This window comes from Canis aureus, chromosome 16, assembly GCF_053574225.1.
Source record: "Canis aureus isolate CA01 chromosome 16, VMU_Caureus_v.1.0, whole genome shotgun sequence".
Classification (NCBI taxonomy): domain Eukaryota; kingdom Metazoa; phylum Chordata; class Mammalia; order Carnivora; family Canidae; genus Canis; species Canis aureus.
In genome coordinates, this window is record NC_135626.1 from 15,924,562 (window position 1) to 15,937,651 (window position 13,090).

Consider the following 13,090-nt stretch of genomic DNA (forward strand, 5'->3'; position numbering starts at 1 on the left):
AAGATGTGGATTCAATGGCTGGCCAATAGATATAATTCAAAGAAACCACAAGACAAATTGCTCCAGGGGTCTGGAGCAAGAGGGAATGTAGGAGGAATGAAGCCAGGGTCTCCAAGTCCAGTATTTTTGGGGACTTGGGGCCAAACAAAAAGTGCCTACTTGGATCTGGAACCTTTTTATTACTAAGTGGTATTCCTTTTTTTTTAAGATTTTATTTATTTATTCATAGAGACACAGAGAGAGAGAGAGAGAGAGAGAGGCAGAGACACAGGCAGAGGGAGAAGCAGGCTCCATGCAGGGAGCCTGATGCAGGACTCGATCCCAGGTCTCCAGGATCAGGCCCTGGACTGAAGGTGGCGCTAAACCGCTGAGCCACCCGGACTGCCCACTAAGTGGTATTCCATTGTATGAATATACATCACAGACATTTCAGTCCCTTCAACTTATGGCTATTGTGAATAAAACTCATGAACATAGTCATTTTTTGAACCTATGTTTTCATTTCTCTTGGATATCTAGTGGTATTTCATTGTGGTTTTATTGTGCATTTCCCTGATATCTAATGATGTCGAACACCTTTTCATGTGTTTATTTTGCCTCCATGTATCTTCCTTTGTGAAGTGTCTAGTCGTCTCTTGCCCATTTTTATTTTATATTTTTAAAACCATTTTATGTATTCATGAAAGACACGGAGAAAGAGAGGCAGAGACATAGGTGGAAAGCGAAACAGCCTCTCCAAGCAGGAGCCTGATGCAGTACTCGATCCCGGGATCCTGGGATCATGACCTGAGCTGAAGGCAGATGCTCAACCACTGAGCCACCCAGGCATCCCTTTTATTTTATTTTTTAAAAGATTTTATATATTTGTTTAGAAAGAATGGGGGAAAGGGCAAAGGAAAAGGGAGAGAGAATCTCAAGCAGACTCTGCACTGAGTACAGAGCCTGACTCAGGGCTCCATTGCAGGACCCTGAGATCATGACCTGAGCCAAAGGCAGACACTTAACAGACTGAGCCACCCTGGTGGCCCCCTCTCACCCATTTTTTAAAAAAAAATTTATTTATTTATTTATTCATGAGAGACACAGAGAGAGAGAGAGAGGCAGAGACACAGGCAGAGGGAGAAGCAGGCTCCATGCAGGGAACCTGACATGGGACTCGATCCCGGGTCTCCAGGATCACACCCTGGGCTGAAGGCAGTGCTAAACCGCTGAGCCACCCGGGCTGCCCTCTCACCCATTTTTAATAAGGTTTCTCATCTTTCTTTTTTTAAAAAAAGGTATTTATTTATTTATTCATTCATCAGAGACACAGAAAGAGAGAGGCAGAGACATAAGCAGAGGGAGAAGCAGTGATATGGGACTTGATCCCAGGACCCTGGGATCACGACCTGAGCCAAAGGCAGACGCTCAACCATTGAGCCACCCAGGTGCCACTAGCTCATTCATTTTATGGGAAATTTATACTATATAATCTAAGTGGCAGTAATCTTGTTGTCATCCCAAGGAGCCAAATTAGAGCTAATTTCTGTTAAAAAGAGACTGACTTAAAAAAAATACAAACACACTAATATGCATTCCTGGGATATATTTAAGTTGTAACTCAAAGACTAACAGATAAGACACAGAGCCTTGCCCTAAATTTGACACCTGAATGAAATCGCTTCACTTTTGATATTTCTTATCAACTCTTTTCTTATCAACACTTGCCCAAAAGGACTTTCCTTCAGGGAAGACAATGGTCTGAGATTGAAGAGATTGTAGGTATTAAATGAGTAGTGTTATCACTCCAGCTGCCTCACTTTGAGATATTGGAAGTAAGAACTTCCCAAGACAGGCCAACATTCTGCCACCACATTCCATTCTTGACCAAAGTGTGTGTAGGACGCTGATAGACCTGAAGCCCTACAGTGGGGTCCTGGTGCCCTAAAACTGATGTTTTTTTTTTTTTTCTTTTTAAAATTTTATTTATTTATTCATGATAGAAATAGAGAGAGAGAGGCAGAGACACAGGCAGAGGGAGAAGCAGGCTCCATGCCGGGATCCCAATGTGGGACTCGATCCCGGGACTCCAGGATCAGGCCCTGGGCCAAAGACAGGCCCTGAACCACTGAGTCACCCAGGGATCCCCAATATTGATGTTTCTAACTGTCCCTTTGTCCAGTGCCTATACGTTTTTCCTGCTCAGAGCAATGTCCTACAACAAAATTAAAAATTAAGGATGTGTTAGACTAACACATTATAGTTCTGCAAAATGGGAGAAAGGCAATTTGTAAGGAGAGGTGAGGAGGAAGAATTGGCCCAGTCATAATTTCGGGGCAGATGGGTTTTAGGAATGAGTACACATTGAATCTGAGAACAAATTCCCTAAAACTATGCCGAGGCATCATCTTGAATTCCACATCAGTATTTTCCTATTAAAATACAATCACATCGGGGATCTCTGGGTGGCTCGGCAGTTTAGCGCCTGCCTTCAGCCCAGGGCATCATCCTGGAGTCCCGGGATCGAGTCCCACATCGGGCTCCCTGCATGGAGCCTGCTTCTCCCTCTACCTGTGTCTCTGCCTCTCTCTCTCTGTGTCTCTCATGAATAAGTAAATAAAATCTTAAAAAACATACAATGCAATCACATCTTAAAATTTCTCAAGATGAGGAGGTGTTTTTCTCATGTTTCTTCACCAACACATTATAATTTTACTTTAAAAAAGAGAGGCATCTCTAAGTTTTGTTTCTTTAAAGATAATTTATTGTGAAGTGAGAGGAAGTCACAAAGCAAAATGGAATGGGGACAGGTGTCAAAGATAAATTTTAAAAATGTTTTTGTCAAATACTATTCTGGATTTCCTAAGGTTAGAAACAAGAAAAGAATCAAGTGAAAATGTAATCGTTCTTTTCAAAAGATTTGAATTTGTAAAGAAAACAACTTTTCTCTGAAAATACAAATCATCCTTCTTACATGAAACCTATAAGACTGAAAAAAAAAAAGACTTTAGTAAACTGTATCTCTCAGATATGCTTAGGAATGTTTGGTTTTAAGGAGATTTATAAGGAGTTTTAAAAATCATGGCTTCCACTTTGTAAATGAACCTAAGTCCAGCAATGATCAATGTCACTTGATCCACCCTGAAGTGTCCCATTATGTCTTCTTATGCTTATGCTTCTTTCCTGTAACTTGCAGCAAAGCAGGTTTGAAGGAAAAGAAAGGATTAGAAGGAACTACAGTTAGTTCCCTAGTGAATAACTTAAGATAAAACCTGCTTTTCCATTCACATTACACATTCACAATTGCTCACTTCTACTTACTTTACTGGTATATTTCAGATTCTCTCCACACCTAGAATGCTTTGTCCGAACCTAATCCAACCCCCAAAACAAAAAACAAAGTCTCACGTGGATATCTCAAAACATAGCTGTGTACAAAGGCCATGGTTTCCCATATATCTCTCCTGTCGTGCTGCCCACAATATTGTTCTGAGCTCATTGAAGTGTTCCCGTTGGGCCAGAATAAAGCCTTGGGAACTCTCTTAACACAATTTAAAAATTACATTTACCACTTGTCTTGAATGAGAAGATTATGAAATCAGAGAGAAAAACCCATTTTTATCAAGAAATGCCACGTAATGGACTCTTCCAGAGGCAGATAGCGTTTGTCACTCTGAGTGATGAAGGTGATCACGGAGTCCCAGGGTGCCCTCTTTACCAGTCCCTGCTGAGCTTTACTACGGCAAACTCAGGACCATGGACCCAACAGCAGGATCCACCCAGAGATGCATCCAAACGAGAGTATGACAGACTAAACACTGTTAAAGCTGAAGAGGACACCAGACGGTTTGGTTCTAGAGGTTTCCAATGACTCTAAATGAGAGCGATGATAATCACACCTGCTCTCCTCAGAACAAAAGTCCCCACTGTGGCTCCAGGGTACCCACAGAGCTATCGATTCTGCTTTCAGGATACATGGAAGCCATCAAAAGAAACCCAAAAATACAGCGGGAATCCGGGCTTATAAAACTCTACAGCCCTTGAGCACGTGATATAATTTGGATGTATTCAAAGAAAATATTCGCGATTGTTCTTTCCAATATTGAAAGAGAAAAAGCCACCTGCCCCTTTCTTCACTCAAAAACCTCGGGGATTGGCAGGAGGAGGAAGTATGGGCTGGTGGGGAGGCAGGGTGAGCAGGGGGCTAAAGCCAGAAACAGTCTGGCCCACCACACCCCCTGGCCCAGCGGCCCTTTCTGCTGCCTTTTTTTTTTTTTTTTAAATATTTTATTTCTTTATTCATGAGAGACAGAGAGAGAGGCACAGGCAGAGGATGACACAGGCTCCATGCAGGGAGCCCAATGCGGGACTTAATCCTGGACCCTGGGATCATGTCCTGAGCCAAAGGCAGCCGCTCAGCCGCTGAGCCCCCCAAGCGCCCCCCTTTCTACTTCTGAGGCCGACTCAGCTGAACTCACAAAGTGTTGTCCATTTGCACCTCACGCCCTGATTGTCACTGCCATTACAGTAAGCACTTACAAGAAATGTGCGCCATCACCACAGCGCCCAGGTGTGGGAGTTTGACTCCTGACAGCAATCCCGGCCTTTCTTTCACCTGGAGGGAAAGCCTTTGGGCTTAGACTAAAGTCAGGGGCAGGATTCCATGGAAGTTGATCCAGGGTCCCTGGAGAGGAGACTCATCCAGATGAAACAGATCACCAGAAACATCTCCATCTGCCTCTCTCAGAGGCCATGCAGTCCTGGGTGTGGCCGGCCCTTCCCACTGGGAGTGAAGCCCCCTCAGGGAGTCCCCAAAAGTGGTTTCCCTAAGCATTCTCTCAAAATGCTGTTTCTCTCCGCTACATTTTGCCTTATGAGAAAAATAGGCAAGTATTTGGAAACCCCAAAATACATACCAGGAGAGTTACACAAGCCTGTGGAGACATTACCAGATGCCAAGGGTTCAAAGCGCTTTGCCAGAGCCCACACTCGGAGCCACCCAGGCGAAGGAACCAGAACTGAAGCCATTGCTGTCAAACTGGCCCCTGGTGGACCTGACTCCCCTGAAGAGAGGTGAGAACAGGATGAACCTTTTCATCCTTTCTTTTTTAAAGAGGTATCTTTATTTTATATTGTGGTTTGGGGTTTTTTGATACGAAAAGGGTTTGGAGAATCCCAAGTTTTGGTGATACAGGAAGTACAAATGGGAATAAACTAGGGAATGGAACTCAGCTCTCCACAGATGGGACCCATCTGGATGTCAGCTCACAGAACCAGCACCGCTGTCAGTGAAGACATCCTGGGCTGAAAGTTCTTAAAACTCACTTTTTCCATCCCGGACACTTTCTCCACACTCTTCCTCGGGCTAACAGGCTGACTGAGCAATGGAAGAAGAGCCCTCTCTTCCCTCCCTATTTCAAACTGGGCCCATTTTTCTTTTGCTCCAGTTGGCTTTCTATTTGCTCATCGAATTGAGACTTTGGGGGAAGCTGCACAGCAGCAAACTGGAAATATTTTGAAAATAATTTGAACGTTTTAAAAAACCAAATCGTCTCAATGATTGTAAGATGCCATGACATTTTCTCCTTCCCCAGGCCAGGCTTAGAGGTATGGCTAGGTCAGACTCCTCTGGGGCACGAAGGCCATGGAGGGCAGCAGAAGAGCTGGTCCAACCCCACACAGGCTCACGTCAGCACTCATCTGGGAGGCCATCGCTGCCTGGGAGCTCTGTGGCTTCGAGCTCCACGCTGGACAGGAACCTCCTCAGCGTCTTGCGGCAGTTGTAATCCAGGGTGGTCGTGTAGACGGTCTTGGGGTACTTGGGGTAGACGATGGTGGTGCTGAGGAAGCGGGTGGGCTTGTGGCAGGGCTTGAAGTGCACCTCTGCCTTGTAGTTGCGCCAGGTGCAGTTGGGGAGGCAGGTGACGGTGTAGCTACAGGAGGCCACTGCCAGGCCCAGGGGCAGGTGGACATCATCAATGAAGTGCCGCTCCGAGTCATACTTGACAGATGAAGTGTACCTGGGCAGGAGACAGAAAGAAGGCAGCACAAAGCTGTTCTCCTGAGCTTGGGGCACAGGAGTCCCTACTGTGATATTGATCCTGGGGAGGGGGGCAGGTGGGGTGCAAACTTTGAGATGAGGCTACTCTAGTCAGAAGCAGCAAAGATGGGATCCCTGGGTGGCGCAGCGGTTTAGCGCCTGCCTTTGGCCCAGGGCGCGATCCTGGAGACCCGGGATGGAATCCCACGTCGGGCTCCCTGCATGGAGCCTGCTTCTCCCTCTGCCTATGTCTCTGCCTCTCTCTCTCTCTTTCTCTCTCTCTCTCTGTGTGTGTGACTATCATGAATAAATAAAATCTTTAAAAAAAAAAAGAAGAACAAGCAAAGATGAAGCACCTACTGGGTGGTACTGTTCTAAGCACTTTACTTCCAGGATCTAATTTAACTGAATTGACCGCCCTGGGAGAGGAAATGGAGGTGCAGAAGTCAAGGTCATGGTGGCATTGAGCAGCGGAGCTGGGATATGTGTGCAGGTGTGCAAGATCCCCAAGTTTACCCCACACGTACTGTTTCTCCTGGCAGGCAGCAGCCCCTGGCGTCTTTGTGTGTTTAAAGCCAGGGGAGCCTGCTCAGATTACTTGTCCAAGCCTTGTGTTCTCTTTCTGTGAAAGGTGCCCAGAAATAACCGAGCAGGGTATTAACTCACAGCAAGTGGTATAAGTCAGTGGTAGAACAAGGTGGTTTCTACTGCCTCACTAGGGGTGAATGCTTTGTTTTCTCTGTCCCCTGACATTACAATCAGGTTACTTGCTTTTTTTTTTTTTTTTTTTTAACATAAGCTTTCTGCCCAACATGAGGCTTGAATTCACAGCCCTGAGATCAAGAGTCGCACACTCTACTAACTGAGCCAGCCCATCACCATCAGCTCTTTAATGAGAGGATGACAGAACCCAGGACTTCTGAGAGTTCAGTGATACCAAGTACTAGTACTTGGTCCCCTTTGGCCTTTGGTTTAGAGACCCCTCAAACCAGAGACTCAGAGACCTTACCTTATCAATCAAAGTCAATGACCATCTTGATTTCTTTCTTTCTCTTTCTTCCTTTCTTTCTTTCTTTCTTTCTTTCTTTCTTTCTTTCTTTCTTTCTTTCTTTCTTTCTTTCTTTCTTTTTCTTTCTTTCTTTTTTTTTTTTTTAATTTATTTACTTGTGAGAGACAGAGAGAGAGAGAGGCAGAGACATAGGCAGAGGGAGAAGCAGGCATCATACAGAGAGCCTGACGTGGGAATCGATCCAGGGTCTCCAGGATCACGCCCCGGGCTGCAGGCTGCGCTAAACCGGGCTGCAGGCGGTGCTAAACCATCTTGATTTCTTAAAATAAATTAGCATCTATGTTCCCCAGCAGCTACTTTTTTTTTTTTTTTTTGAGTCCTTTGGTAATTTGGGAGCTAATTTTTTCTGTAATGTAATTTTGGTAATTTTTAAAAATTTTTTGAAAGATTTTATTTATTTATTCATGAGAGACAAAGAGAGAGAGGCAGAGACATAGGCAGAGGGAAAAGCAGGCTCCCTGCAGGGAGCCCAATGTGGGACTCGATCCCAAGACCCCAGGATCACAATCTGAGCCAAAGGCAGACACTCAACTACTGAGCTACCCAGGTGGCCCAAGTGTTATTTTCTATGTAATGTAATTTTTAATGTAATATAATTTTTAATGTAAATAAAGCATTTGCTTATTTTTAAAATTTACTATTGCTAAAATAAATTGACTATTATAACTTCATAGATCCTGAAATATGTATGTGTATCACACAGCACTGCCTCCCCCAGCCCCTACCCACTAGTCAGGGAGTAAGAATTAGAATTCTTTTCAGCGGGTTGGTTGGATGATGGAAACGTTGTCTATTCTCCTTACGCAAACAGGTAAGAAGGCTGGTGGAAACTAATGTCATGAAGTCATGTCCTCATTTTGTTCAAAATACAAGCTCTGCAGGAATAAAAGACTAAACCCCTCACCTCCAAACTGGTGAGCCTCCTTTGTTCCCCATCAAAGGGCCCTTTGTGTTAAGGGAGCTGAAACTCCAGCAAAAAAAAAAAAAAAAAACAACCCAGCAGCTACCAAAAGTAAAATTCTTTTTCCTGAAGAGACAGATCTTTAACAGAGGCTCTCAGTGGATCCTCAGCCCCCAGGTAATCCTGGAGGAGATAAATTCCCAAAGGAAGAATGGTATGAAACTGTAATACGGGACAAGGCTATAGTGCCTTGAGTGCCTTGAAGCAGGGGGAGGGGCGATGGGGGACCAGTTTCTGGAAAGAGTAATTATTTTGTTACAAAACTGTGAATGTCTGATGGTCATAATGTCCAAAAGCAAAAAGTGCAAAAAGCAAGTCACCGGACTTTACATGACCTTGTTTGTTATTTCAACAGGTATATCTATGTATGTAATAAGTTAGAATACACAAAGAAACCCAAAAATAGTATCCAACAAACTATGAATAGTCTTTGGCACACTTTTATGATTAACTCATTAAAAAAAAAAAAAAAACAAGCATTGGGCACCTGGGTGGCTCAGTGATTGAGTGTCTGCCTTTAGCTCAGGTCATGATCCTGGGGTCCTGAGAGGTAGTCCCGCATTGGGCTCCCTGCATGGAGCCTGCTTATCCCTCTGCCTATGTTTCTGCCTCTCTCTGTTTCTCATGAATAAATAAAGAAAATCTTTTAAAAATAAAAAAATAAAAAAGTAATAAGCATTAATTTCTGCAATAAAAAATGAAAAATGGAAAGCTCCAGTCAAATCTGCGCCTGCTATATTTACCTTACTTCCGTTGGCGGTAAGGGATCAAACTCCACTCCTTCACCAAAGGACAGAGGGCACAGCCTTGGTGAGCAGGCAAAGGCCAGTGGGCTGGGGAGAGGTGCTGGATTCTGTGAGGATGGAGAAGGCAGTTAGACCACAGGCCAGTCTGACGCATCCCCCAAAGAGGTCCTGGCTCTGAGCTTCCAGCTGACAGGCCCCACTGGGATTTGTGTCCTCTTCCTGGAAATGATGCCATAGAAGGGCCGCCCCACAGCATGGCGAGAGCTCTGGATGGAGAGCCAAGAAGTCTGGGTCACATCACCTGCCCTGTGACCTTATCTGTATACCAACGGGATGCCCCCTTCCTTCCCTGAGGTCTGTGAAAGGCTAAGGAGCTCAGCATCGTGACCTTGGCAAGACCCTGGGGCCGTGGCACCATCCCACGACAAGGTAGTGAGAAGACCTCAGTGAACGGGGGCTTCACTCACCAGAACCCTCAACCCTATCACTGTCTCGGCAACACTTTTGAAAAGCCAAAAACAAAATTCTCTCAGAAATCTTTTCACACGGAAGGCTCGGGCCGACTTCCCCTGCGCCTTCTCTGCCTCCAGGACCACAGGATTAACACTCTGCCAACGTGGAGGATCCATCCACAAACTCACTGGGAGGCTGAACACCAAGAAAGTCTTCCTCACCCCCTGCCCCTGCTCAGCAAAGGAGACAGAGCAGTGTCCCTAGACGTTAACTGGCTTCTGGCCCGGACAAAGCTCCACACTTTCTAATTCGTCGAGCAGCCTGAGCGAAGGCCAGGGCTGTCCAAGACATGGGTGCTCGCTTTCACCCGACGTGGCTGGCATCGGGCATCTGTGTTATGTGTTCAACGGGGAGCAGCCCTTTGGGTTCCTGGGTTTCCCGGTGATCGGTCATTTTCTTGGCCTCATTCGAGAGAAGGAGCCACTACGGGGCCAGGATGTGGAGTGGCAGCCCCGCCCCCACACCTTCCAGGATGGAGAAGGAAGCAGACAGTCCTAGAAGGTAGGCTCCAAGACTCTCACCCTGCTACCAGGACAGAGCGCCAAGTGAGGGCCTAGGGTGGAAATACCAAAGTCAAAGGGGACCAGGGGAGGGGAGGGAGGTGCAGAGGGGCCTCCTCGGGCTCCAGAACCTGGATGGGGGAGGGGCTGTGGCTGGCAAGTGAGGTCAGTAGAAGAGGGGGAGGGGGGAAGGTGTGGGCACTGGCTGCTGCAGAGCTTTTGGAAGCAGCCCCCAAGTAGTGGTGATGGGCCCTGCTCTGCCCCCAGCCCCCTGGCTACCACACCTTTCACCTAGGGAGCACCTTCGGGCCGTCCTGGTGGCTGCGAGGTGGCGGCAAGAGGGGAGGTGGACAACTCTCCAACACACACTAAAGCCAGGAATCCACACAAGCACTTGGTTCTCTTGCCCCTGCCTTGTTGGCTCCCTCATCCCGGCCACCCAACAGACACTCCCTGAGCACACACCTTGGCCCAGGTGCAGGGTGGGGATGGGACAGGCACCTGGGAATTACAACAGACACAGGAACAAGTGCCAGCAGGGAATGGGGACCCAGCCATGGATTTGAGCATGGCTCTGGGAAGCATCAAGGAAGTCTTCCCAGAGGAGGCCAGGAGTTGGGCTTGAAGGGCCAGCAGGGCTCTGATAGGTCAAAAGGGCAGCTGTGGGAGGGAATGGGCTGGGGGTGGGGGAGGGACGCCAGGGAGGGGAGAGGAGAGGAGAGGAGGCACCAGGTAAGAACCTGCCTGTGGTCAGGGGCCCGAGGCTAGCAGGGCCAGGCAGCAAGGGTTCTGAAGGCCAAGGTGAAGCAAGGGCCGCCTTCCAAAGAGAAGAGACCCGGAGCCTGAGCCGGGGCCAGTGGGTCAAGACTTCCACCCCATCAAAGGGCCCAGGTCTTAAAGGAACAGCAGCTGCCACCCACGATTTCACCCCAGGGGCCTGGGCTGGAAATAGCCATCCCCAAGGGGGGGCAAAGGGGCCTGAGAGCCCCACTTTGAACCTTGCCTGTAGACAGGATGTGGCTTCCCCTGAGCTCTAGGTAAAGGCAATAAACGCCCCCACCTGAGCCGTTCCTAGGGGCGGAAAAGACTAGGCGTTTTTCCTTTAAATAAAAATTTTGAAGTAACATGAAAGGATTCCTTTTTGAAAGGTTCCACCCAGCCAACGCCCTGTCACCCACCAAGTGCCACACAGGGCTAGGCGGCAGGACAAGGGGGCCACCGGGAGGCGGGAGGCCCACGCGGTCAGGCCCCCCTCCACACCCCTAGCCTGGCGCCCCCGGGCTGGCCCCACTGCTGCCGGAGCGGAGCACACACACCCCTCTCCCCGACACGGCCGCGGGGCGCAGGTCCTCGGGGGGCGCCACCGGTGTGGCCGCGCCGCAGCCTGGCACCGCGGGGGCCGCCACCCCAAGGAGAGGAGGCGGCCGCGCCTCCCGGGCGATGACGAGTTTCCAGCCGCCGACTCCAGCTGGCCCTGCTCTCGCCGCGCTCCCGCCCCGGGCGCCCCGCGGGGGCCAAGCCGTCCCGAGCGAAGGTGGCGGCGCCCACGGCCGCGGGGGTCCCCGGGGGGCCGGCTGCGGGTGGGCTCGGGAGGGAAGGGGCCCGAGCGGGGCCACTCACCGGGGCCGCGGGGCTCGCCGCCGCGTCGGGCTCCAGCGTCCCGGGGGCCGCCGAGCGCTCCCCGCCCCCCCCGGCCGCCGCGAGCCCCCAGTGGCCGGGGCTGGGGCTGGGGGGCAGCCCCGAATCCGGACTGTCCAGGACGCCGTCGCCCTTCTTCTTCGTGTCCACGAGCTCGGGCACATCCTGCAGGCTCAGCCGGCCCACCATGGCTGGGGCGCGACGGCGCACACGCGGGCTGGGGCTGGGGCCGCCGCCCGCCGCCTGCCGTCGGGTCTCGCGGGCCGCGGCGCTCCGGGCCCCGCCCTCCGCCCCGCCCGCCGGGACCCACCCGCACTGGCCGCGCGGCGAGGCCCGGCGCCAGGGGCCGCTGCGCTCCCGCCCTGCGCGCCCGCACCGCGCTCGGCGCCGCCGCCCTGGCCGCCCTGCACGCCCTGGCCGCCCTGGCTGCGGGTCCCGGCGCGCTGGGGCGGCTTCTCTGCGGAAGGTCGCGCGCCCCGGCCCCGGCCCCGGCCCCGGCCCCGCCGCCCTGCGCCCTGCGCCCTGCGCCCTGCGCCCTGCTACAGGTGCCCGCGGGACCCTGCTCGCCCCACGCTGCGGGCGGCGCCTTGTCCTCTGGCCCCGGCTCCGCAGAGCCCGGCGGGCGCCAGTGCGGCCCCGGCAGCCCGAGCTGAGCCTCGGCCTGAGGAGGCCTGGGGAGCCGCCGAACCCAGCGAGCAAACAACTGGAAATTATTAACAGTTAATGCGCTTCGTATGGCTCCGACCGCTTCTTGGCTCCGCAGAGCGGGCGCTCAGAGCGTCCCCGGCTTTCATTGCTGCCCGAGAGGAAGAGAGGACCTCCTCCGAGTATCCGCGGGGACTCCAGGGGCGGGGAGAGGGGACGCAGCACTCCCTGGTCTGGCCGCTCAGCTCCCACGCTGTGACCACACCAGACAGGGAAACTCTGCAGAGCGGGACCTCCAACTACAGGGGCAAGCTGCGGAGGCTGCCCGTGGGCTAACGGGCCAGGGGCTCCCTGGTGGGGGGCCCTAGTTTTTCACTCATGGGAGTTCCTTTCTAAAAACCACACTGGGGGGTTGCTGCCTTCTTTAGTTGGACAGACAGGCCCTGTCTCCGTGGGAACTCGGGTCAGTACCTGTCAGCTGCAGAACAGAACTGGGCTATCCTCAAACCTAGTACTTTTGCTCATGGAGACCTCCCTGTATTGGAAGTATTGGAACCTCTCACCCCCACCAGCCACCGTCTTCCAGGAGTTTCTGATGGGTGTTTAGCCAGATAGGAGTTGTGCCCTGGCTGGATGAGAGGTAGGCTCTGTGCATGCCCCACAGTGGCAGCCTAGTCTACATCCTGGCAAAAACAAAGGCTGCTTGTCCTGCTTGGGACCTGTTAAAGTCAGAATTCAGAGTAGGTGGATGTTACAGGTCTCCTGGCAAAGTTCAGCCCTCCTACCTTCCTCATCATTTTGAAGTAACAGAAAAGGAACCTGACTTGGTCCGAGTCACATAGCTGGTGCAAACTCCCTTCACTGGAAAATAAAACCTGGCACATGCCTGTGTACTGGGAAGTCGCTTGTTTACTTAAGGCTTGTGGGAATAGATTACAAAATCAACAGCATCAGTGGTTAGTGCAAGGATGTACTGTAAGCAGTGGGCCTTAGAGGTTG

At 50.6% G+C, this 13,090-nt stretch overlaps 1 protein-coding gene across 1 annotated transcript; it reads right to left on the reverse strand.

Moving 5' to 3' along the window:
• Positions 1 to 1,570: 1,570 nt before the first annotated feature.
• RFLNB (refilin B) lies at positions 1,571 to 11,700 on the reverse strand. The gene is made up of 3 exons (XM_077851835.1): positions 11,429 to 11,700; positions 8,793 to 8,902; positions 1,571 to 5,999 (listed from the first exon to the last, which is right to left on the reverse strand). The coding sequence occupies exons 1-3, from the start codon at positions 11,633 to 11,635 to the stop codon at positions 5,669 to 5,671; spliced, it is 648 nt and encodes a 215-aa protein (XP_077707961.1). The 5' UTR covers positions 11,636 to 11,700; the 3' UTR covers positions 1,571 to 5,668.
• Positions 11,701 to 13,090: the final 1,390 nt, after the last annotated feature.

Bases quoted from the DNA above. Each gene is read 5' to 3' on its own strand.
- RFLNB (XM_077851835.1), bottom strand. From the start codon at position 11,635: ATGGTGGGCCGGCTGAGCCTGCAGGATGTGCCCGAGCTCGTGGACACG. The intron at 8,903-11,428 runs GTGAGTGGCCCC...CCATCCTCACAG, and splicing joins CGGCGAGCCCCGCGGCCCCG to AATCCAGCACCTCTCCCCAG. The intron at 6,000-8,792 runs GTAAATATAGCA...TCTCCTGCCCAG, and splicing joins TTACCGCCAACGGAAGTAAG to GTACACTTCATCTGTCAAGT.